We start from the raw sequence: 25,398 nt of genomic DNA, 5'->3' as shown, positions 1-25,398 counted from the left end.
GTGTAAAACACACACTAAATTAAAATTGTGCAACACTAAGGGCTTAAGACACCTTCTCCCAGTCCTAACATGTTAGACAATTTTATTCGGACTGAAAAGGCATTTGAATTAATGAATGCCCACAATTAAAAAGCTTTGTATGCCCTTGTGAATGTCTTTTGACAACCTTTTAGCTCCAGTTTATCCTGTGTGATTTGACACGTCTGTCAGCCTCACAGTGTGCATGCAGCCGCCAACATCCTCTTGTTTTCTCTGAATACTAATTGTGGTCAGAGCCATTATGCATTGAGAAGCAGTGATGCATAAGCTGTCAGATTACCCCTGACCACAAAATAATGTGCAAATTTACATACCGTGGTTTGTGATTTTTTTTCCCCCTTCATGATAAGATGCCCCAAAAAGTATTTTTTCTTTAGTTGTTGTTGTGCTATCACAATGAAGAACACATTAGAGACATTCTTATAAATTATTCATTTCCAGACCCCCACACCAAACGTGCACAGAAATTTCCCAGATAATTTATTTTGGACTGAACGCTAAATGCTAAAGTGTAGTCACATGGCTCTTATGATTATCAAGTAAATTGAGTTCTTTTAAGAGATTTTTTTTATCCCCTTGTGTGAAGTAGAAGACAGATACCACACAGCCAGTGATGGTAACACCCCTTTGAATAGGATTATACTCAAGCCTCATACTCTTAAAAGCTTTGAAATTGCTTTAACTAGTTGAGTGTATCTATGAAACATGTTTATGCTTGCCTGGGTCCAGACCTTTGAATCCACCAACTCCACCGAGTTGACCAAGTGTAGTCTAGTGCAGTGGTTCCCAACCTGGGGGTCCCGACCCCCCAAGGGGGGCGTCAAAGATCTAGGGGGGGGTCGCGAAGCCCTCTTGATTTTAAGGGGTTTAATAATTTGAATGTAATTAAAATGTTAAATAAATGAGTAGGCTAAGCATTTAATTCATATATGTGACAAAATCAACTAAATCCAAGAGCCACATTAAACATTTGTTCGGATAGTTCAAATTTTAGATAAAATAATAAGTTATAGGCCGATATCACAAGGAACAGAGCGTGTGTGACTTGAACGCCTCACGTGCAGCAGAGCTAAGGGAGAGATGGCGAAGCGTCAGGTAGAGGAGACTGCGGAAAATGTCAAAAAGAAAAAGAGGGGCTACCAAGAAAGTTATACTGAGTTTGGCTTCATAGAAGCAATGGATACAATTAGAGCAGAATGTATATTTTTAATTTTATAATAATTAATTTTCTTTATTATATTTCAATATGTTACCTACTTAAATTAATTTGAAAAAGAAGAACTTGTACTTTTAAAAGTACAAGTTCTGAAGCTGTTTTTCAAATTCATTTAAGCAGGAAGTATATTTAAATATGTTAAAGAAAAAGTTCTGAAGAAATATGTTGTAATCATACACAGGTTCTCCTCATTGTCCCATGCTGTTATTAAATAACTGAAATATAGAGTATTTCATATAAAAGAAGTTATGATGTTCCTTATTTTATTTTTTATTTTCATGGGGGGGGGGGGGGGGTCACCAAAGTTTACAATGGTAAAAATATGGGTCCCTTAAGAAAAAGGTTGGGAACCACTGGTCTAGTGGACAGTTCTGTCTGATATCTGGCAATGTTTATGCAGCACCTCCTACTGAATTTGACCCAGTAAAAATAACCATCTGATTCCATATTGAAATCTCAGAAAAGCCTTGACCTGGTTATTTGAAAAAAGTTTGTGAACAGTGCCAGTACAGCAGGAGAACATTCAAACCAAGGCTGAAACCATAGCAGACTCTTAATATTATTTGAAAAAAAAAAAAGTGTAGTTTTTAGGGGTTCGAGGGGTTTAACATCAGTTAAATTGTACTATTAAAACCATTATTGCACTGGAAAAATAAAGAATAAATAGCTTAATAAAAATCAGTACTGTATGTTCAGTATAAGTCAATTGCTGACCATTTAAATAAAGAATAAATAAATATAAAATGAATGGGAAAATTACCCCGAGAGTAATTTTCTGCACATTATGTTCTGTAAAAAGGTTTTCATATAATATATATTTCATGTACGCTGATACTGGTAGGTAGCGATAGATACCGATATGTCTATGATAGGCCAATACTGGCTGATAATGTCGTCTGTCTCTACTATAACTTATTGGTCTGATTATTTTTTGATTCCCTTATTAATTCCTGATCAATTTTCTGTGCGGGGAAAAATAGGCCTACACAGGTTATCAGCATTAACAGAACTGTTTTATTATCTGAGTCTCAGCACAATATAGAAACAATAATAGAAAAATCCTCTTGCCTGCATGGCGCTAATGTAACACCGCACTACGGACCCTTTCTTCCTCTCCGCTGTGATAACTTCTTGTTGCAAGTTCCCAGCAGCATAGACACGAGTTTGATCTCATTGTCCTGCAATGTGCAACGGTTAGAAAAACATTCCAGCATTGATAATGGGAATTAAAAAGGTTCAGAAGCATGTGATTCCAGTTCTCGATTCCAATTGGTTACAGGTTTTCAAGTGGAACCATTCCTTATCTTGACAACACTCACCAGCAACATTCAGCTCAGTTCCCAAAACAGGCTTTACTCTCTTGGTGGGGATAGCTTCTGTGTGACACATAGAGCTCAGGAGAGACAGACGTAAACAAATCTTCTCCTCCATTTTCTTGGATAACAAGGTGACAAGTCATGCCCCATATACTATATGATTGTTTGCCTTTTGAAGGAGTGACAGTGACGACACTAATGCATTTCTAACAAGTTCAGAGTTTTTCAACTGAAGCACTCAGTCGCCATACAAAAAAGTTGGAGTGCTCTGAACAAAGATGCTGGGCAGCCACACACGCTTGCTCCTCTTCTTCGTAACATTTGAAATAAGACGTTAGTTCTCAGAAAATAACAAAACACTTATTCAGTTTCTCAATATGAGTGAGGGTTTCAGACCCTGAATCATTCATGATCATCACTATGAAAAGATTCTCAGATTCACCAGACGCCTGTGTCTTATTTGCTGAAGCAATTTTGAACAGATCACCCTGAATTCACAGCTTTAGCTTCAGTTATAAACTATTGTCTTAAGAGATTCTTCGTGGTATCTTCTATTATATACAATTGATTTGTCTTAAAATGTATAATTAAACCATGATGTGTTAAATCCATTGTGGAGTGTACTGTACATGTGCTGTATCTGTAAACAGAATATATTTGGATAGACTGTGTTTGTAGATACCATGAATAATCGTTAAATTAATATGTAAATAACTAGATTTAGTTTTAAGTGTTCTTCGAACTGTGTCATTTGTTCTCCAGGTCTTCTGCAGTTAACGGGGGGTGAACGTTTAAATATGTCTGGCAGTGCCAATGGTTTTCCTTTAGTCGGCCATCCAGCTTTTGGGCTCTACACATCAAGTTCAGGCCGCTCTGAGTTTGGAGGCCTAGGAAGTCTTGGTTTGTCGGCCTTGGCTGCTCACTCCCAGTTTGGTACTTTTCCAGGTAGGAAATGCAATGTTTTTTTGTACTGTACAACATTATGTATTTGCCATGTTCATTAAATGCGACCGCATTCAGTGCAATATCAGATTAGCAGAAACCTCAATTTTAGTTACTCAATTTATATTTATTTTTTAATTTTGTCAGTGGCTTTCAATCCAACATCTCCCATAACATCATCAAGAGTCAAAATACCAGCCCTAATCCTTTTATCCCAGAACAAAAACTCTTCTTATTTATTTACATTTTCAGCTTATACCATATGGAAGACCTACTTGATAATATACGTCTGATTTTGTTAGTTGATCTGCCATCTTCCAGGAATCTCTGGCAAAAGTCAGTACTAGGAGAAGGAACTGGCCTGTCTGTTTGTGTAACTGAAGCCTCCACAGAAGAAGGCGACACCAAATCTCTTCTATTCTGACCCACACAGGGGTCCCAGTAGGGGGTAAATGCATTTTAGTGAGTTGAGACAGCGAAAAAGACAAATAGTACCAGTGTATCTGTGATCAATATAAAGGAATAAAATCAGAGTCTGTGAAATCCAAAACTAGATTTTGAACTGAGTGATTGAGTGCTCTTGACATGTTGGATAAAACATGCTCTTATAACATTGGTAGATTGGATTCTCTGCATATCTAGTGTAACTGTATGGTATCTTCCCTCACTTCAGATTGGTGGCGGCCATCTGAGGCACATACCAGAGCAGCAGCAGCCTTCTTCCCTCCTCTTCTGGGTCTGCATCCTGTGTTTGCATCAACCTTCAAAAGCCACGATCCCATTCACTTGCAGTCACGTACCTCAGGTAAAAAAAGAGCCAGCTCCTGCCTAAGGTCGTACATGTTGTATTGGTTTAAAGCGAAATGGCTCTACAAAGAATGATTCCTTAAACATATTTTTGTATAACAGTGAAATACTAATGTAAAACTTGTGGGATGTATTGTCTAAGCAGTTCCTGTAGGCATAACTGGAACAGTGAATGGTAGGAGTGCTTCTTCCCCCACTGGAAACTCTGCTGTGAACACCAGTTCATTTCCAACAATGGGAAACACTGAGAAAACTAAAGTCAACAGTAGTTACAGTAAAAAGAGCAGCCCGGACATGCGCCAACTGCACCAGAAGATCATACTTAAAACAAAGGAAAAGGTAATAACGTTTTTGCTAAAGTACTCGATCACAGTACACAGCATGAAAACTCATTTCGCTTTTATGTTGTTGTTGGCACCCTTTCTCCTGTTTTACTCGATTAAAACATGTCGACTTTCATTATGATTTAGAAACCCAACAAAAGACCACTAGAGACCTCCAGCATGAGTGGCAGCCAATCTGGATCTTTGTCGGATAGCTCCAGTGATGGTGAGGGGAGCATCAGTGATCCTGATGACATGGAGGAGGAGGAGGACGATGACGATAATGATGAAGATGAGGATGATCAGAGCAATGACAGTGAGGACTCTGAATCAGAAAAAGACAGTCTGGTGAAAAGGAAAGTCAAGGTAAGGGTCTCGAAACTAGTGGTGTTTAAATATTCAGCTGCATCAGTCTTGAAAATCAGTGGACATCATTTTTTTTTTTTTTAGAATATTGTACTGGCACTGTACAGATGATAAAAATGTCTGGTAAAAAAGTTCTTTTGTAAGGTTTATGTCCAACCAATTTGCTCTCTGTTCAGTAAATGTTAGTTGGTTTGTCAAAAGCAGTCATGGTTGTGGGCAGCAAACTGGATGTATGTGCTAGCTGACAGAGCTGCCAATGTGGTGCTCTCTCAGTAGGAGCTGACATGACATGCTGTCTTTTTCCTCATCCTCCTACTCAGCGGCTGACACAGAACACTTCTGAGAGTAAAAAGAAGAGACCTGGCACTGTCGATGGAAATACAACACGAGACAGTCATCACAACACTGTTCCTTTGACTTCTCTGTTCCGCCTGCAGTCCACTTCCCATCCCTCTAGTCTGTCACAGTCTGCAGCGCAGTTCCTCCAGAGCTCCAAGACTGCAGAGGAGAAAGGCCAGCAGCACATCAGTGTCATCCAGGCCACAGGGTCGGCAGCTGGCAACAGTCCCCTAGGAACGTCCCACAGGGACGCCTCTCTTCTGCCTTCCAGGTCCTCATCCATTCTCTTCTCTTTCTACAACTTACCTATCCACTTACATCCATCTCACCAAAGAATAGCACTGTCTTCTCCGTTCCTAAAGCTGATGCTCTCTCACCAAAGTCTCTCTCTTCCCTCTCTTCTTTACCCAGACCACCAACGCTGTTAGCCTCACAAAAGCCTCCACATAAACCCAAATTCCTGATACCCTCTCTGAAGCACACCCATTTAGTTGATGGCATGAAGGAAAGCAGTGGAAACCTTTCGGATGAAAGATCCTTATACTTGAACAGTTTTAAAATGAAACCGGTGAGTTATACGTGTCATTCACATTGCTGAATTTCAGAACATTTTCTCTTTGTGTCTGGTAAGATAAGGAAAAAAAAGACCAAACAAATTACTATAATGAAGTCAAGGCTTTCATTATATTGCACATAATTCTGACCACTACATGACAAGAAGTGACAGTGCATTTAGCATTATTGGAAATACTTCACAACATTGACAAGCAATTAGCTCTGTGTTGCTTTGGGATGTTTGTTATCAGCAGAAGAGAAATCTGCCTCTTTTAAAGGACTCTGTTATTGTCACTATTTTGAAAAGAAGGGAAATGTACTGTAGCCGTCTGTAACAAGAGGGTTTTAATTCATATGATGGTGGTACATTAAAATACAGGCTTTTGATTGAGTATGACAATAGCAGCAAATACAACATGACAGCTCGTCGCACAATGGCACTAAGCCAAAAAATGGGAAAATATTTTGTACGCCATCCTTTTTTTGCTTTACTGTAGCTGACAGGCTTTTCATTGTCCCTGTCTCTTATTACACCTTACATTCCTTCATTCACAGCCCACAGTAATGTAATGTGAGTGACAGTTTGTGTAATTACTTTCTTTTTTCTTTGTTTCTTGCTTCTTTTTAATTTCTACTGTTGAAGCCCCTCCACTCCAAGGACTCGTTGAAGCAAGTCTTTTCTCTGCGACCGAAGAGCCAGAACTGGTATAAAAGTCACAAAAATTCTGCATCCTCTTCACTGTTGCTGACACAGCATTAACATTCGTCCGATACATTGAGCAGTCATTTACTGTCTCTTTCACACAGCACTGACACCAATCTGTTCCTGAACCACCACCTTAATGGAGCGATGCAAGGCGCAGTTCAGGACGCCCCTTTGGCCCTCATCACTAAACCTCGCAGCCAGAGCAGCAACCCCAGTAGCAAGCCCCTCCTGGTAGCCACCAGCCCTCCCTATCCTATGCCTATCAACCTGAGCACTGGCACTAAGGAGATGCCAGGCAGCTCTGCTTCCCCGCTTAAATCTTCAGCCTCATCAGGTCGTGCTCACAGACCGAGAAAGACTAATACTCCCAAGTCTCTGTGTGCAGTAAAGAGCGTCTCTAAAACCACTGCACCCTGTCCACCTGTAGTCTCAGTCAGAAGCAGTGAGTCTGATATGCATAGCAGCAGAGACTCAGATGACTCTTTAGGAAATTACTTTGATGAAGACGATGAAGATGATATTGACGATGAAGATTCTAGCAGCAGCCTTTCAGGTCAGATTAAACAGACCTTTCTTTAATTGAATAAAGAAATGCCATTGACAACATGTTATTGCAGAGATAATATTTAACATGAAGTTTGGTTGTCAGAAGAATGCTATTTAAGATATGATTCTTTTTCACTGTGTCACGCTGGAATCCACTGCAGTGTCAGACAGCAATCTGGATAGTGACTCTGATGGCTCTGAGGAGGATATGAAGGAGTGTGGTGAGGCAGAAGCAGACAGCGACGCAGAAAGGACTTCCCTGAAAGTCTCGAAAGCGTCCTTGTCTACTCACAAGTCCTCGAACCCCTTAGCCAACTGCTCCCTGCTGAACCTGCAGATCATCAACCCCCCCTCCACCACAGTGACCAGCTCTGGGGCATTGAGTAACCCTAGCACCCTATCGCCATCCTTCAGTTTTGCCACATTGCCAGGTAACAAATCTGTGTTTTCTTAAAAACATCCGTAACCTAAAGCACAGCTACAGTTTACAATCTAATTTAGATGATTTAATGTGTGACTTAGGCTGCAGGAAAGTGTTACTCATCCAGATGACAGCATGTTACTTATTTTTCCTCCTCTCACTTTGCTTATTCAGACTCTCCAAGCTATCAGGGGAAAAAGGGCGCTTATTTTTCCAGTTTGAAAACGATGATGTATAACTGTCAGTAGTTCCAGGTTAAAATGACGACAATGATGTCATTGTTTTGATGGTCCCCAGCAGCTTTTGCTCTAATAACCCAGGCAGACACTTTAAACATCTGATAATGGATGAGTCACGGACCATATTACAGTACTAACAGAGCTGGATTCTGACTTGCCATAATGGAAAAGCATTCATTTCTTTTTCCATTTGAAGAATCATGTCACAGCGGTATGATCTTAAAGAAATATTCATAAACATTAATATTTATAAAATAAGGAATTTAATTGTGTATTTTACACAACCAATACTACAACCACTGAACTGACATGGAAGTGGTAAGGTTTGTTGCTGTAAACGTTACTGTTACTGTGATTTACACTTCTCTTCTCAAAATGTGGAGGAGGAGCATTGTTTGCTATTATTTGATGTTGCCGTACAAATGTTATTGACCTGTATGGTAATTTAAAGGCTCCATGTTGTAAAAAGTGCGATGTCAATGTCTTACCTTTTTTTTAGAATCCTCATAAGCACTGACTGGCTATTCTTACTGGGGTCCACACACATAGAGTCAAATACACTTATAAACATGAACACAACAAACAAAATAGTTAATCTTATTAACAATGTTGAGGTGTTATATAAATACTGTGAAAGTATCAAAACACTCAATCCAAAGACAAATGTTCATATTCCCTATTCAGAAACTGTATTTAAATGCGCCATCAGGACTTGTATAGGGTTGTCATATCACAACTATACAATATATATATGTAGAAAGTGCCACTACAGTGCCATTAATCCCGGAAACGCTGACCAATCAAAACTGACGGCGTTTTCAGGGGGGGGTGACTCGTGTGAATAGAGGTATATTCAGACACATTAAGCGGAAAATAGTGGTGGGACACGATTCAAAAAATGATTAATTAAAAACTAAAAGTGCTGAGTCATTTCTCCTGTTTTCTAGGATCAGGGAAGAGGAGGAGAGTAACGGATGAAAGGGTTCTGCGGTTGCCTCTTGAGTTCGGGTGAGATGTTGTGCATTCACTTCATATTAAAAGAAACACATAAAGGTCTGACCATGTTCATTTTGTCCTGTTATACTTTCTGCATTCCTTGTGTTCATGCAGTTGCTGTGTAAAATGTCAGCTCAATGAAGGCTGACAAGTGACCTTTCCTGAAAGGTCATCTGTGGTCATCTTAACTTTGTGGAGCAGAAGACACATGATCACCTATGGCAAATATTATCATATCCGGGTTTGCCACATACAACAGACGATGAATTGTGTTTTAGTAAAACTATTTAGGATCAAGAAACTGTTGACATAGTCACCTCAGTATGAAAAATAAGTAACAGGTCCTCGAAATCCTTTAAAGTTTGTGAATTTGAGGGAAAACATTAAGGTCTTGAAAAATAGACATAAATAGACATCGGTCATTGAAATCGCTTAAGTTTATATATATATATATATATATATATATATATATATATATATATATGTATTGTGTGTAAGTTCTATTCATTTAATTTATTATGTCTCTTATTTTTTCTTCTTAATGTTAGTAAATAGGCTGCGTTCCGCTGTCTGCATGTGTGTCTCCCGCATCCACGTCATTGTTTCATGTGCAACCTGCCATGAGAAACGCAGACAATTTTCCCAGGGTAAAGACTGTAATTGTTACTGTAAAAAGTACCACTAGAGTTCCTGATTTGAGAACAGTGAGGTCTCCATCAAGAGCTAAGTAGGAGTAGACCACAAAAAAAACATCCTAGCCAACCTTTTAGGGGAATTAAAATAAAAACCCACTCTTGAGCAGTAGGCAGGAAATGAAATGAGGCCCAGCACTTCAGCATCAAGGGGTTAATTGCATCCAGCCTCAACACAGACATACAACATTAGCAGCTCCCTGCCCACAAATTCTGCAGCCTTGGATCAGAGCGCCTTTCATCTTTTAGGGATGTTTTTCATCATCAGGTTAACAAGAAACAGAGGCCATACAACTGTATATCAGCCCCTGCTCTGTGTGGGATAACTGCCTACATGTCATGTGTGAAAGCCATGGCTGCTCTCCAGCGGAGCTCATGGGAACTGAGGTGTAGCCCCATTTGGCGCATGGCCATTTAGAAGTGTGAGTGCTCGAAGGGTCAGAGGACGACAAGGCCACAGGCTACAGCTGTACAGACATGATTTACATAGTTTATCTCCTTGTCTGCTTGCTGTTGTGAACAAGAGGATGATATGTCTGACTTGATAAATAAGAAAAACGCCTTGAATGTACTACTTTTGCAATTTCTTTGTTCCTCAGGTGGCAGAGAGAGACCCGAATCAGGACTGTTGCAGGTCGTCTGCAAGGAGAGGTGGCTTACTTTGCTCCGTGTGGGAAGAAGCTGCGTCAGTATCCCGATGTAATGAAGGTAAGTCTACAATGTGTAATAGAGCTACCTCTATTTTATTGAAAGTAGATTTATAGCATTAAATGCTTGCACATGCTCAGTATAACATTATGTAATTGACCTCAGATGGGGAATGATGACTTTTGTGGTGTCCAGTTAACATAGCTTAAATTAACTGTTTTAATTAATATGCATTATTCTTTGTCTGCAGTACTTACTCAGGAATGGAATAACTGAAATCTCACGGGAGAATTTCAGCTTCAGTACAAAAATTAAAGTTGGGGATTTCTATGAAGCCAGAGAAGGTCCAGAGGTAAATGTTTCAACTTCTTTCGTCTTTCTTATTTCTTTTAATAATTGATGGTTGTCAACATTTATAACCATAAAAATATGTCATTTAATAATAGATGGAAACGTTTCTATTTAGTATATATATTTAATTTTAATATTGTGGTCATGTGATCCACATCTACCTTGACATGGTTACCATGGGTCCTTGAAATCCTTGAAAGTTTAAATTAAACATTAAGCATGGCTCATAGAAAGTATTTGAATTCATACACTGTGTGCAAGAATAGAATTGTTGGTTTTTATTCTGTCTTTCTTCTCTATATGATATCTCAGGGTTTACAGTGGTTCTTGCTGGCAGAGGATGAAATTGCTCCCAGTATAATTGCGATGGATGGGAGGCGCAGCCGTTGCCCACAGTCCGAGCGCCAGCCAATAGGTGATGGCCCTGGGGCTAAACAGTGGAAGTCCAATCTTCTTAACATTGGTGAAAATAACTTTCACGATGTCAGTGATGCAAAGCTGCTACGCAAACTGGAGGCTCAAGGTCAGTTTACTTAGAAAACTATCTGTGGCACCTGGTCAAGAGAAAATCAGCCATTAATCACCATTGACTTTATATTGTATCAGTTATTTTCACTTTCATTTATCTTCTATCTTTATCTTATCTTTCATTTTTTGTAAGGATAGTTGGCCAACTGTTTGATAAAGTGATCTCTTCATTATATTTCCAGCTCAGCTTCAAATGAGTCTCCTAGCTATTTAAAGGTTAATAACAGCATCATTGTCAACTATCTAATCACACATAGGAAACATTTCTCAATAGGCCATATTGTCATTGTAGCACATAAACACAGTAGCTTGTTTTAAAAACCTCCTCTGGAGGTTGTAAAGAGAGTGAATTGTAAGAGAATAAGCCAGTCACTTTTTCGTTTCAGTGTCTTATAGGGTCTGTGATTTCAGTAACATATTTCATCATGTTGCAGAAATAGCTCGACAGGCAGCTCAAATCAAAATGATGAGGAAACTTGAGAAGCAGGCCATGGCACAAGCGGCCAAGGAGGCAAGGAGGCAACAAGGTAAACAGCTAGTCTGAAGTCACACTCTTCTCTAACACTACATCATAATGTTGTGTGCAAGGCTGATTTGTTTGTGTCTTCTAGCAATGATAGCTGCAGAGGAGAGGCGGAAAAAGAGAGAGCAGACGAAGGTTCTTAAACAGCAAGTAAGGACTTTCCTTTGCATGCATTATTTAATTTTCCATGCAAAGCTTCAACTGCAGTAGCTCTGTTCATATTTACAGTTTGTGTGCTCCAAGTTGAAAATGGTTTTTAGCACAGTTGAATTGCTTTCGAAATTCTACAAGGCTGTTGCTATCCTTCTAAATGTTGCCCTTCCCTCATCTGTACTTCTTCAACCCCACCTCCACCCCAACCCCCACCACCACCCTATAACATGCATGACTTAACAGTTAATTCATTTGATCTTGCCCTCATCCTTTTACCAGGAGAAGATCAAGCGCATTCAGCAAATTCGTATGGAAAAAGAACTACGTGCACAGCAAATTCTCGAGGTTCGTCCTGAAAGTTATTGCAGAAACATTCTAAAACACTTCCCCTCTGCTGTTGATAGGATTTTTTAAAAACCCAACCAAAGGCCATTCCTAAATTATGTGGTCCCACTTTAAGTCACATCTAGTGAGTACTTGTGACTAATGCCTAATTGTTTTTTTGCAAAAGCGCCATTGAATATGAAAATCTCCTCAGACCATGGATGGGGCTTAGTACAAAATACAGTATTTCATTAAGTAAGAGGTGGCCCAGAGTTTACCATGGCTAGGTGAAATACCTATTTTGCATTCTCTCACTAATATAAGCTGTGAAGTATTTTAGCTTTTGTAAATCAAATTTCAGTTGACACGCTTGGCAAGCAGCTCTTAACAGGATTTCGTTGTGGCTATAATTACTGATAGAAGTTTTGCTTAATTTATTCTCACTGCCTGCTGGTGTTTCATAATAACTGCAGCCATTTTGTCTCTCAGCTTTAATAGGGGGAAATAATCATCTCATTGCTCAAGTTTTCAATATGGTAGATGTGACTTTATCTGTGTACCACTGGCTCTATTAAGCTTTCTGCAAAAAATTTCCGTTGATGGCATTATCCAGATAGAAGAAAAGCAATCTAGCAAACACATACAAACTTAAACATAATATATTAATAATGAATTAGAGCACTTAATTTATTGTTTTTTACAAACCAGATGTATATGTAATTTTCTACATTTAAGATAATTTCCTTTGTCATTTTATAATATTAACTTGATGGTTTGAATTAAGAAAATGATCCTAATTCATTTTTTTATTCATGAGTTTCTGCACTTATCGTTTTAAATAGTCTATCTATAACCTCTGTTGTATGACCTTTGCACGTACAGGCGAAAAGAAAGAAGAAAGAAGACACAGCCAATGCCAAAATATTGGAGGCTGAGAAGCGAAACAAGGTGAGTGAACATAGTGTGATTGTAACCTGTTCCCTTTTAAAACATGTCAGCTAGCTCACTTGTTCAGCTGCCCCTAATGTCCCACATGCACCCGACTCCCAATCTTTTGCCCCTACTCATCTGCAGTGTAATTTTTTTTTTCCACTTTGGTGCTTGTCAGTGCTTAATAGATTTCCTTTGCCCTGGTTAATCACTATGAGAAAAAGAGGTTGGATCATCTCCTCCTGTTCTGCACATGTAATGAAGTCCATAGGCCTTTAACTTTAGCATGATGTCCAATATCTGTACACCTTTTGGTAATATGTAAATTAGCATGTATGCTTTGGTTTCTCATTACTTTTTTCTCAAAGGAGAAGGAGTTACGAAGACTGCAATCTGTCATACTGAAGCACCAGGTTGGTATTTGTTCTTTATTATCCACAACCAAATTATATTGTACCAAAGCATTTTTACTCTGTGATAAAACTGAATGTGTTGCTATATTTAACTAATGATCATTTTCAGTAGCCTATTTGAATAATTTTGTACAATATATCCTGTTGAATTATGCTTTGGGGTTCTTTGGTGTATTTTTGTTCAGCTCACCATAGGTTGGATTTTTCTTGCATTGATTTTCTTGTGTGATTTTCTATTTCTTAATACTTTGCCAACTCTCTCTACCAGGAGTTGGAGAGGCATAGACTAGATATGGTATGGGTATGTTTGTTTCTGTACATTTAACAACATATTGTGAACGTGTTGTGATAAATGGTTGCTATCATAGCAATGCGTAAAGTGTAGCTGTGGCTGCAGTCATACTAGACCCTTCTGCATGGCTTTTCCAGAACGGTGCACTGAATACGTCTGCGCTATTTGTCTTTCGAAGGAAACACATCCATTATCTGGGCAGAATGTTAAAAAAGGCCTTATCTCCAAAGAAAATATAACAGGATGCAAAGCACTTTGAAAGTCTGAAAGAATACCAACTGCCTATTGCATTGTTTTTCTGTTGGATTGATTAAATTTAGGTGCAACTTTGTAAGTGATGTACATCACTGAGTTAATGGAAACAGAATTATTGTTTTTATTAATGTTTCATTATGGTTGTCAATTTGCCTCATTATTCTCACAAAATGTATCTTAACTTTAAGGGAGGCAATGATGGCATAGATGGTTGCCATAGTTTAGTATTCACATAAAGAGCTAAAGTCCCATAGTGTAAAATGTGAGATACCATGTATTTTTTATTATAAAGCTATATATATACTGCTAAAGTAACTAAACGCTCCATTCATAGAGACATGCACATAGCTAGTATTCAGAAACTTTGCCTTTTTAAACGAGTCGTCAGGACTTGTTATGTTACCAACTATACTGTATATATGTAGCAAGTGGTGCTACATTGCCGTTACAGTCACTGCAGCTGTTGAAGAACCAGAAATGCTGTCCAATCAGAGCAGACTGAGCTTTTTCAGGAGGGGGGCTTAAAGAGACATGCGCTTAAACGGAGCATTTCAGACAGAGGTTGAATACATTTATATTAAGATAGATAGTATAACAAATAATGTCGATCTTTAATATTAAAGCATGTAAACATGTTCTAGTAGAAACCCAAAATACAAGTATGAACATGAAAATGATCATATCGGACCTTCAGACAATATAATCATTTAAATTGAATCTCCAGGATAGTTTAATACGAGGACATTAATCCGTCAATTATAAGTTCTGTGCTTTGCTTGTCCCTGTGACATCTAATATTTTCTGCTTATACTGTAGTTCTAAACCTTGTGGCCTTTAACTTTCAGTCTGCCTTCCTGCCGACATGCTCAGATTCGTAATGGCTGTTTCTAACTTTGAGCTTCTGCTTTGTGTGTGCATCACTACCCGCAATATAGCTTTTCGTCAATCATTGTGTTCCGTTTGGTCTAACTGTGTGTTTGACTTCAGTGCAATGTGCAACATTTTGTATGATTATTGTGACAAATGGTGATCTGTGTTTCTTCTTTCACTGTGCATGTACCCGGGTTCATATTGTGTAATGCATATATGAGCACTTTTCTCTTCAAAAATAAAGTAGTAGCAACTGTGATTAGAAAATAAAATGTGTCTGTGCTCTTCCAGGAGAGGGAAAGACGCAGGCAGCACATGATGCTCATGAAGGCTGTTGAGGCCCGTAAGAAGGCAGAGGTGGGTAAGACCTGATCTGATCACATGCCCTTGTTTCTGATCATTTCCCCTCCTGTATTCTGCTAAACGGTTTTATTGTGTTTTCTTCCCCTTAGTTATTACATTTTTTTGGTGATTCAACACTATGGTAATTGAGGTCATAGTTTGTGTGTAGTCTGTAATTCTGAGCACAATAATCTGCAGCGGGGTAAATAATACTTTCTCTTGGCTGTAGGAGAAAGAGCGTCTGAAGAAAGAGAAGAAGGATGAGAAACGGTTGAACAAGGAGAGGAAACTGGAACTCAGAAGACTTGAACTGGAGAAAGCAAAGGAGCTGAAGAAACCAAACGAAGACATGTGTTTAGTAGATCATAAGGTATTCACACAGTGTGGAGCTGCTGGCAGATGAAACGGAGAGTCTTTGTATGTCGCCATGGATAGTCTCCATTTGTGGAGTAGATGTGTGTGGAAAAGATTGGATTTTCCACCATCATAGGGGAGTTTTTGACATGGAAATCCATCAGTATAATCACTGTAGGAGCTATAGGCATGACGATTAGAAATGCTATGACAGATTTTATGGTTTCATTGTTTTACTATCAGATCACCCAAAATAGATGTGTAATATCACTAAAAGCATCTGGAATTGATTAAAAAAGAAAGCAGGTGTAGGTCAAAATACTGCCATCATGTGGCTACTGGTGTCATAACACAAACCAGAGTATTACTGATAAGTCTTTGTAAGACTTTACGGACAAACTAGACACCAAAAATGTAACAATCTTGGTCTTAAACAGGCTGATTTTTAATTGCCTTAATGGGAATTTGTTGTGTACAGGAACTAGATACAAATAGCTGAGAGGTGATAATTATAACGTATTTTATATATTCATTTTTATTTCTCTCCAGCCACTTCCAGAGTTGTCCCGGATTCCTGGTCTGGTCTTACCAGGAAGTACCTTCTCCAACTGCCTGATGGTGCTGCAGTTTCTGCGTAGCTTTGGGAAGGTCCTGAGGATAGACATGAATCCAAACATGCTCAACCTAAGTGATCTTCAAGAGGGCTTGCTCAACGCTGGTGACAGTATGGGCAAAGTGCAGGACTTGCTGGTGAACATGCTCTCTGCAGCTCTGTGTGATCCTGGAATACCTGCAGGTCACAAGGTGAGTGTTGTTGAATTGTAAAAGATTCAAATGATTCTGCAGATACCTGAAGCACACACCTACTACTTGCCCATAAAATGTATTGTTTCAGTGCTAATAGTACTAACTATTGTACAGATGTCACTTTTTACTGCTTTAGTTAATGATTGTTATTGCTTCTGTAACTCATGCAGCACTATGTGCAAAACATTATATATATATATTTTTTTATTTTTTTTTTTATTATTTTTTTTTCCTATTAAGATGCTGTCTCGGGCTGAGTGTATATTTAGTGAGATGTGCATACAAGCACATTTTAGAGTCAACTAAAACATCATGTATCATAATATTCTGCACATCCTAAATGTGACACTTAAGCACTTAACATTGCTTACTTTACGTAACAAGAGATAATAACTCAAAAAGACAGTGTTTAATCTCATTTGGCTCTTATGGGCTATACCTTCAACTATATTGCTCTCATGTGTAAAATAACAGTTCTGGTCTTAACTTAATTGGTTAAAAAAAAAAACAAGCATTGCTTGCCACTAAACTCCTTTTTTGAAACACCCTATTCCTCTCAGAATAAGACTGCCTTGGGGGACCACCTGACTAATGTGGGGATCAACCGAGACAACGTGTCTGAGATCCTGCAGATCTACATGGAAGGTCACTGTGAGCAGACAGAGCTGGCGGCTCTGGCCCTCAGTCTCAGGACCAAAGCGTTTCAGGCGCACAGCCCCTCACAGAAGGCCTCCATGTTCGCATTCCTGGTTAATGAACTCTGCTGTAGCAAGGCTGTGATCAGGTGAGGGTCATGTGTCCTTCTGACAGCTTTTGTCTTCAATTTTGCTATATAACAAACAAAGCAATGTTTTGTAGGGCAATAATGTTAATTAACTTCCCACTTAAATACATTCTGGTCATTCTAAGTCTGTATAAACAAGAGTTCCTTATGTGCCTGAAGCAAACAAGTTAATCTCTGTGCCTGAGTGTGGAAATTATTGGCTTTAATTTCAATGTAATAAAAGAAGTAACAAAATGAATAAAACAAATTGTGGTCTGATGGACAGTTTTACAATGTCGCATCAAACTACGTATCATACATTTTTTTAGTAGTACTGGTAACACTTTGAAACCCATTTGGTGCACACTGATGCAAAGCAGGTCACAGAAACATCTCTGTAAATATTGTCTGATACTTTGCAGTGAGATCGACAAAAACATAGATCACATAACCAACCTGAGAAGGGATAAGTGGGTTGTCGAGGGAAAACTTCGCAAGTGAGTATATGCATCATCTAAGACTCTGTGCTTGCACCTGAAGATTTTCTGAATTAACTCATGATGCTGAAACAAAGTCTGAATTGCACATGATCGTGTACTCTACAAACGGGCTATTTTTGTCTATTTTTGTCTTCAAAGACTGAGAAGCATCCACGCCAAGAAGACCGGAAAGAGAGACAGTAGTGTGGGGGGAGAGAACAGCAACACCTTTGTCATCGCCGCTGCCAGAAACAAATGTAAGAGGAAAGAAGGGGACAGCGAGGAGGAAGAGGATGAGGATGACGACAGTGAAGACCAAGGAGACGATGACGATGACGATGAGGAAGAAGAATCTGGAGGAAAGAAGGTAAAGAATGCAGAGATATGTGAAGAGGAGGTCCACGACAGCGGCTTAAATTAGAGTTTATTATTGTAAATGTCAGCCGGTCCATTGGCCTCACACTAATGAGATCATTTCATCTAGGACGACAGTGTACACTCAGCCAGCATGGAGGAGCTGGAGAAACAAATAGAGAAAACATACAAGGTAAATTAAACCTGATGAGATTTTTTTCCCTCAGGATCAGCTCATTAATGAATTTAATACGTCATAGTTCAAGCTGATTTGATCTCTGTCTCTTTAGCAACAGAGTCTGATCCGACAGAGGTTATTTGACTCATCTCACTCACTGCGCTCCATGACGATTGGACAGGACCGCTACAGGAGACGTTACTGGGTCCTCCCGCAATGTAGTGGCATCTTTGTGGAAGGCATGGAGAGCGGTGAAGGTGCAAACCAAAACCAAGATTTTGTTCACCTTTGTCACTATGTAAAACAAAGAAAATGTCTGTGCACTTTGTCTGAGCTGATGTTACCTTTTCATGTTACTCAGGTTATGAAGAGGAGGAGAAAGATCACGTGATCAGGGTAAAAGAAGAGCAGCAGGTAGAGACAAATAAGCCAGTGGACTCCAGCTCAGCGCAGAGCACAGATGGCGATACAACCACCCCAGAAAGCCAGCAGGACAAAGACAGTCTCAATCTCTTCCTCCAGAAACCTGGCTCCTTCTCTAAGCTCAGCAAACTTCTTGAAGTAGCCAAAATGGCTCAAGATTCAGACATCAATTCTCACAACAGTCATCCTGCTGAAGTCCCTACCACTGCATCTTATCCATCATATCCCACCTCTCAGACAGCCACTACTCAGCAGGGACTGATAGATAAAGTGGATACTTCAGTGCCGTCTCTGCTCAGAAGTAGCCCCTGGATAAACTGCAGCCCCCAGTCTATGCTTCATGATGACCAGCTCTCCAAGATACTGTTGGAAAAAAGCAACCAGTGGTTTAGCCTCTTACCTCGCTCTCCTTGCGACGAGTCCTCGTTCACCTCCAGCTCCAGCCCTCCAGCTTCCTCCTCTCCACTACAGAGCATCAGCGCCAAATCCCCCTCCTCCCTCTCCCCTAATCCCCAAGCTTCAGCCAGTTCCAGTGCTCCTGCTGGGATCAATAACATGCAGCCGTCTGTCCTTCAGGTTAGTTGATAATAATCTCAATTATTTCAGATCAAGTTGTGCTTTTTTAAAACACAAGTTGGACACTTTTAAGTACTACCACTGCACTGCCATATATACATTATGTATGCGAAAGTGCTCTATGATCAAAATTAAGTGTGTATTTTTTCCCCTCAGCAAGTAAAGTCTGGCTTTCATCAAAGCAGACTGGCATGGTGCGACATGTCCAACGCAGCGACTAGTCCCAGCATGCCCTTCTCTGGTACTTCTCTACCCCACATGCTAGATCTGGCCTCCCAGCATGCAGAGGGTAACGGCACCAAGGGTGAGACCCAGGAGCCCCTGAGTGACAAGTCCGATTGTGCCCCATTCCCTGCTGTGGAAGTGGCTAAGACCCAGGACTACCCCAGGCCTCAGCCTATCCCCAAAGGTAAGAATGGCTTACTGCCATTACGCACAAGTCAAATATGCGGGACCAAGGATATTAACTGCCCAAACAGACTGTAAGTCAATTAAACAACTTCTCCATGTTGCTAAAAAATTAAACAATGTTGTGACAGACATTTTTAAATTTGTGAATGTGTGTGTTGGCAGAGATGCTGCGTGGTTGGTGGAGGGTGGCAGACATGGAGGAGCTGCACAGTCTGGTCAAGGCCCTCCATAGCCGAGGCATCAGAGAAAAGGCCTTACAGAAACAGATCCAGAAACATATGGAGTATACAACCCAACTCTGTGCCAACAGCAAAGATGGTTGGTCCATATTTCTTCTGATTTCTTTATGTCAAGAGTCAACAGACATGCAGTGATATAAAAAATAGGGCTGGGCATTTAATCACATTGTATTTTCAATTATGATTTTAAATGTAATAAAGCTACTTTCAGGAGACATTAGTTTTAATTTTTGTATTTATCTGTCGTGGCAGCAATTGATGTGGCAGAGCTGGAGAAGCGGGAGGTGAGTGAAGAGACAGTGGAGAGTTGGTGTGTTGAGGAGCAGGCTATGGAAGTGGACATAAGCCTTCTGCAGCAGGTCGAGGGTCTGGAGAGGAAAGTCATCTCTGCTGGCCTACAGGTCAAGGTATATACAAATGAGTGTACTGCTCTTTCATCTTTGTACTCCTATAGATAATAAACCACTGATTTTACCCAAAATTATTTTCATGAGTAATTATCCTATATATGCTTATCCTTGTCCCGTGTTCTCACTTTCTCTTTGATGTTAATTACTGTGTCATCAAATGTGATGATGTCTCCCTCAGGGCTGGATGCATCCTGAGCCCCAGTCAGAGAGGGAGGACCTGGTGTATCATGAGCAAAAGCTCTTATCTTCCCCTGCTCCAGAGAAGAAAGGACAGAAAGAAACCAGCCAGGAGGAACTTCCTGGCAATGTTGTGCGACAGCCCGACAATCCCCTTGATATAGCTGTCATCAGGCTGGCAGAGCTGGAGAGGAACATCGAGCGAAGGTAGGAGACCTTTTCTGATCAGACTGGATAATGTCACTGTACCTGCTCCTGAACCATTCTCTATTGGTGATGGTTCATCTCACACTCATTTTAGAGATTCTTAACCCTTACAGTTTGGAGAAGCAGGGAGAAGGATAGGCAGGGAAGCTAAGAAGTGTACTACTGTGGATGGTGGCAGCCAAAAAAGGCCCACCGATAAAATAAATTAAGTGTACGCTATATTTAGAATATTTTCATCAATTTACCTTGCCGTCAAACAGTCCTAATAAGGTTTATTCTGGGGGAACTGAGGTTGTTATCTATTCTCTCCTCAAAGCCACTAGACTCCATTGGCGAAAACAGTAACTTTACCTCAAAGAACACAAAACCTGCTGGTCTACCACTGCCTCAATCGACTAGTTTGATTGTTATTTTTGTTAGTTACACAGTAACACAAACTAACTAACTGAACGAGGCAGCGGTAGAGGAACACACAGGCTGGCCTTTTTAAGTGGCTAAAATACATTTAGCTGCAGCCTACATCCACAGCAGTATGTTTCTTAGCTTCTGTGCCTGCTTCTCCAAACTGGGGATGTGCCGACCATAATCTACTGGAGGTAATACACGGACTGTGGATGAGTACCTCATAAGACCCCACTTCAAAACATCTGAACTATCCCTTTATACAAAGGTGTAATGGCTGTTATCATTCAGTGTGATAATGTTGCAGACTGTATACATGGTTGCTGTACAGTTACGCTGCAGTCTCAATTTCTGTGACCTCAAAGCAGTGAGGAAGAGGTGGCACCAGGGATGAGGTTGTGGCGTAAAGCCCTCGGTGAAGTCCGCAGCTCAGCTCAGCTGTCACTCTGCATTCAGCAGCTGCAGAAATCCATTGCCTGGGAACGATCCATCATGAAAGTGGTTAGTGACACACTCCCACTGTCTCATAATCACAGATATCGTTTCATCATGCATAAATTGAAACACCAATTTATAATTCTCACTAAAGATGTCGTTCTTTGTGAAGATCGACCTGTACGGCTTCTCATTCCATTTCACTTAATATGAAATGTTAATACTACTCTATAAATGATTAGTTAATCAAGTATATTAGCCTCTTGAAAGCAATCAAAGATAAAACAATGAATCTGAAAAGCTTGTGTTCCATGTGTTTTTAGGCAAAATGTGACAGAAAGGTGTAATAGCAGCATCAATTTACATTTCATCATTACCAGGCAACAGCCTTCTCAGATAATAGCACAAATCAGCAACAAATCAACACCATTCAATATGCCTTAGTTGCATAAATCACTAGGTTTCATTTTGATGTATTTCAGTTTGAATTTTACAACTACATATATTTGGTGTTTCCAGCACTGCCAGCTGTGTCATAAGGGTGATAATGAAGAACTGCTCTTACTCTGTGATGGCTGTGACAAAGGCTGCCACACTTACTGCCAGAAACCCAAGATCACTACAGTACCTGACGGAGACTGGTTTTGTCCCACTTGTGTAGCAAAGGTACACCAGCATGCCCCTAGTGTTTATTCCACTATTACAGTTGATCTAATTGTTAAAAGATAACATAGCTCTATCGCATATACACATCCAATGAATTGATTTGAATAAGATATGTTTTTAGTGTCTTAACCAGTCCGCTGTGTGTTCTGTTTTTCAGGAGAGTGGTCAATCCCCCCGGAGTAGGAAGCAACAGAGCCGAACAGCTGGAGGAGGGAAGAAAGGCAGCGAGGTAAAACGAAACAGTAAGCCATCTGTGGTAGGAGAGCTCATCAAAGAGGAGGCTGCCAGCAGTAACAGCGTGCCAAAGAAAGGTACCAAGGAGTTCAGAAAGAGGAGAGTAGACGACAGCCCGTCTAACTCCCAGGCCGGGAGTGACAGTCCTGTCTCTTGTGTGAAAAAAGCCAAAACGGCCAAAGACAACAACACAAATGGGCTGGCAACATGCCGGTACGTATGACCACATACTTACTGCATGTAAAGCAGCATTTACTTTACCTCATTTCATTGTTCTTAAAAAAACCTTAAAGGTCCTTAATCTGATGGTTTCAAAAATGTTCTCTTAACAAGTGAAACTAGATTGGAATTATAGCAAATGATATTTTCACTCTCCAGAATGCTGCTGGCTGAGCTGGAGGCCCATCAGGACGCCTGGCCCTTCCTCAAGCCCGTCAACCAGAAATCGGTCCCTGGATACAGGAAGGTTATCAAAAAGCCCATGGACTTCTCCACCATCAGAGAAAAGCTCGCCAACAACCAGTATGTGTATTACTGTCCCAGTGACTACATTTACATGCAAAAAATGTTTATTTTTATTCCCTTACTTAAAAAAACACAATATTCCTACTAAGCTATTTACATGGCGCTGATTTTCCCGTTTAAGTGCAGCAGTGCAAAGTAGAATTCTTTTCCACAGGTGGTTGTGACTTGTTTGAAAAGAAAGAGGCCGTGTTTGCACGACCAGTCATTTTCTTGAAAAACTTGGCATTGTGATGTTTGCACATATTTAAAAAAACTGTTGATATTTAAGTCCTTCATAATATTTAAAAGAAGGTGTGTTTCTTCTTTCCACCAGAAATGTGTGCTGTTGTTTTGGCATGTATCTCAACCCCAGCCTGGCAAACTTTAGGCTGGTTTATGTACAACAGCCATTGCCGTAAACATGCAAGAGGATGTAAACTGTCGCAAACTGAGAAGCATATTCTGAACGTGCTGTATACATGTCCAAATATTGCATATTGCACGTCTTACTGAGAAAATGCTGTATTCATAAGAAGACATTATTCAGAATATCCAAACAGAATATGAAAAATTTGGGACAATAGTGGAAGATTAGTGTGTATGTACAGTAAATGTCATTGTTGGTTTTAAAGACTATAAAAATAATTTTCCCTCTACATATGCATGAAAATAAAGCCCTTTTCTAACCATTACAGGTACTCGAATTTGGAAACTTTCATCGTTGACGTGAACCTGGTTTTTGATAACTGTGAAAAATTTAACGAAGACGATTCAGAAATTGGACGTGCGGGCCACAGCATGAGAAGATTTTTTGACAAGCAATGGACTGAACTGCTGGACTAAACTAACTGCAGTGTGGACTTTTTTTTACACTACTCTCTACATATCAAACCTCAGCCTTGGTGTTGGAGTCCTTCTCTTCACTAAATCCAAATCAATAAACAAGTTATAACACTGAAGTGCAATGTTAAAAGGACCAATTCTCCTGCTGAGAAAACACACTTCATGGATTCATATCTCAAAGTGCAATACTCTTTTCTTTATCAACATACACTGACTCTTGGAATATATATTATTTGGGAATTAAAGATTTCCACATAGGCCTATGGCTTGTTTTATCAGCAGTACTTAAGTTCAGTTTATATGTATGTATGTATGTATTTATTTTCTCAAGTATTTATGTTATAGTCAGTCTTTTCTAAGAAATAGCAGGAAATGGCACACAGCTTTAAAAAAAAAATTGTTTACAGCTTTTTGACTGTAGGGTGCCAGCAGTACTACTGTTAATCTGAAAGTTAATTGTGTGAAATACAAGGAGGTATCAATGTCACTATTTACAAGTCGTATTTCTAACATGTATAGAGTGTACATACAGTGCAGTCTTGTTAAAATATCGTTAATGCTAAAGGATGATTGTAGCCCTTCATATGTCTTATACTGTACTCTGCCCGTGCTGAATATCCACTCAAAACGCTGTGGTCTCAGTATTGTAGTGCCTGACCTCTGACCTCTAAACAGTGAATGGAGGAGTGTGTTTCTCTTCTATTTTCAGTGTTTCCTGCACAATATACCGTAGGAAACCCTTACACAAAATATAAACCTCTTAGAGATCCGCCTGTAAAAAGGGTTCGATGTGGTGCATATAGTGTGTTTCATCTCCAAGCGTTTCCTCCAGCCAGAGGCTTGTCAGACATCCTGTGGCCGACGTGGGCTTTAATCCAGCTGGGAGTCAGACAGTGTCACGGTCCACCAGAGGCATCTCAAGACAGCTGAAGTCAGAAGACTTGAAGTAACTGTATTTTATCATGAATATTGTGAAATGAGTAGCAGCATTTGTGGGAATATTACTTTTGAATAGTGGGTGTGTGGCACAGATCAAATAAACCTGTTTTTCAAAATTACACTGTTACACCTCACTATCTTCCCTATGTTTTACAATTGCAATGTCTAAATCATGGAATTAATTTGAAATATTTTTATTTGGTTGATATTGGTTTAACACTTACATGTCATAGTAAAATGATCTGATATGGAGTGAATGCTCTGTTTAATATTATCCAGTGGAATGTGACAAAATACATTCGGGGCACTTGTACTTTTCCATATTTTTTGCATTATACTTCTATTCCACTACATTAATGTCACAGCTATCACATGAACAATGGTTATTGCCAAATATATGGAATCCCATTTCACCAGTAAACAAAAGAAAATAAGACTGAGCCTTTATAATAAATATATCCCCATGTTAAATCATAATGAGATTAAAAAGTGAAAACTACACGATGAAAGTTGCAATTATTAGATCAAAGTCAAAGTGATAAGATTAGTTGAAATATATTTATTATCAAGGCGGAATTTCCATCTTTTCTGGGCACAAATGTGCTTCTATATGAACTACTACACAGCGTATAATGGGTTAAACTAGCTCCACGTCGACCAGCTACAACATAAAATGAATGAAATCGAATACTTTTAAATATAATATATTTAAAAAAGCCATTCTGGATTACTTTTTAATTTAGCTGATAATATGGAAGTGGATGGAATTTGGAACTTTTACTGTAGAATATTTGTATATTCAACTACTAAATAAAGTAATTCTTCTTCTAATGGAAAAAAGGACCATAAACATTGTGCAACTCAC

The 25,398-nt window shown here is 39.5% G+C and overlaps 1 protein-coding gene across 1 annotated transcript in view; it reads left to right on the top strand.

Annotated features, from left to right (window-relative positions):
* baz2bb (bromodomain adjacent to zinc finger domain, 2Bb) overlaps positions 1-24,549 on the top strand; it is a 53,617-nt gene extending 29,068 nt beyond the window's left edge. Inside the window, exons 4-40 of the mRNA XM_083921155.1 lie at positions 3,334-3,516; positions 4,187-4,318; positions 4,466-4,659; positions 4,791-5,009; positions 5,330-5,619; positions 5,760-5,916; positions 6,547-6,608; positions 6,711-7,162; positions 7,317-7,586; positions 8,763-8,823; positions 10,103-10,211; positions 10,402-10,503; positions 10,815-11,025; positions 11,465-11,557; positions 11,642-11,703; positions 11,986-12,051; positions 12,913-12,978; positions 13,329-13,373; positions 13,642-13,674; positions 15,082-15,147; positions 15,362-15,502; positions 16,036-16,290; positions 16,854-17,077; positions 17,479-17,553; positions 17,695-17,932; positions 18,020-18,082; positions 18,180-18,324; positions 18,429-19,066; positions 19,223-19,475; positions 19,640-19,795; positions 19,969-20,123; positions 20,305-20,510; positions 21,278-21,413; positions 21,867-22,013; positions 22,171-22,460; positions 22,626-22,769; positions 23,447-24,549. Of these exons, the coding sequence (XP_083777281.1) occupies positions 3,334-3,516; positions 4,187-4,318; positions 4,466-4,659; positions 4,791-5,009; positions 5,330-5,619; positions 5,760-5,916; positions 6,547-6,608; positions 6,711-7,162; positions 7,317-7,586; positions 8,763-8,823; positions 10,103-10,211; positions 10,402-10,503; positions 10,815-11,025; positions 11,465-11,557; positions 11,642-11,703; positions 11,986-12,051; positions 12,913-12,978; positions 13,329-13,373; positions 13,642-13,674; positions 15,082-15,147; positions 15,362-15,502; positions 16,036-16,290; positions 16,854-17,077; positions 17,479-17,553; positions 17,695-17,932; positions 18,020-18,082; positions 18,180-18,324; positions 18,429-19,066; positions 19,223-19,475; positions 19,640-19,795; positions 19,969-20,123; positions 20,305-20,510; positions 21,278-21,413; positions 21,867-22,013; positions 22,171-22,460; positions 22,626-22,769; positions 23,447-23,594 (6,287 nt within the window). The 3' untranslated portion in view covers positions 23,595-24,549. The remainder of the gene's footprint in view (positions 1-3,333; positions 3,517-4,186; positions 4,319-4,465; positions 4,660-4,790; positions 5,010-5,329; positions 5,620-5,759; positions 5,917-6,546; positions 6,609-6,710; positions 7,163-7,316; positions 7,587-8,762; positions 8,824-10,102; positions 10,212-10,401; positions 10,504-10,814; positions 11,026-11,464; positions 11,558-11,641; positions 11,704-11,985; positions 12,052-12,912; positions 12,979-13,328; positions 13,374-13,641; positions 13,675-15,081; positions 15,148-15,361; positions 15,503-16,035; positions 16,291-16,853; positions 17,078-17,478; positions 17,554-17,694; positions 17,933-18,019; positions 18,083-18,179; positions 18,325-18,428; positions 19,067-19,222; positions 19,476-19,639; positions 19,796-19,968; positions 20,124-20,304; positions 20,511-21,277; positions 21,414-21,866; positions 22,014-22,170; positions 22,461-22,625; positions 22,770-23,446) is intronic.
* The last annotated feature ends 849 nt before the right edge of the window (positions 24,550-25,398 follow it).

This window comes from Echiichthys vipera (assembly GCF_963691815.1).
Source record: "Echiichthys vipera genome assembly, chromosome: 10".
Taxonomy (NCBI): domain Eukaryota; kingdom Metazoa; phylum Chordata; class Actinopteri; order Perciformes; family Trachinidae; genus Echiichthys; species Echiichthys vipera.
Note: the sequence above shows the minus strand (reverse complement) of the source record. Positions and strands in the feature narration are given on the sequence as shown.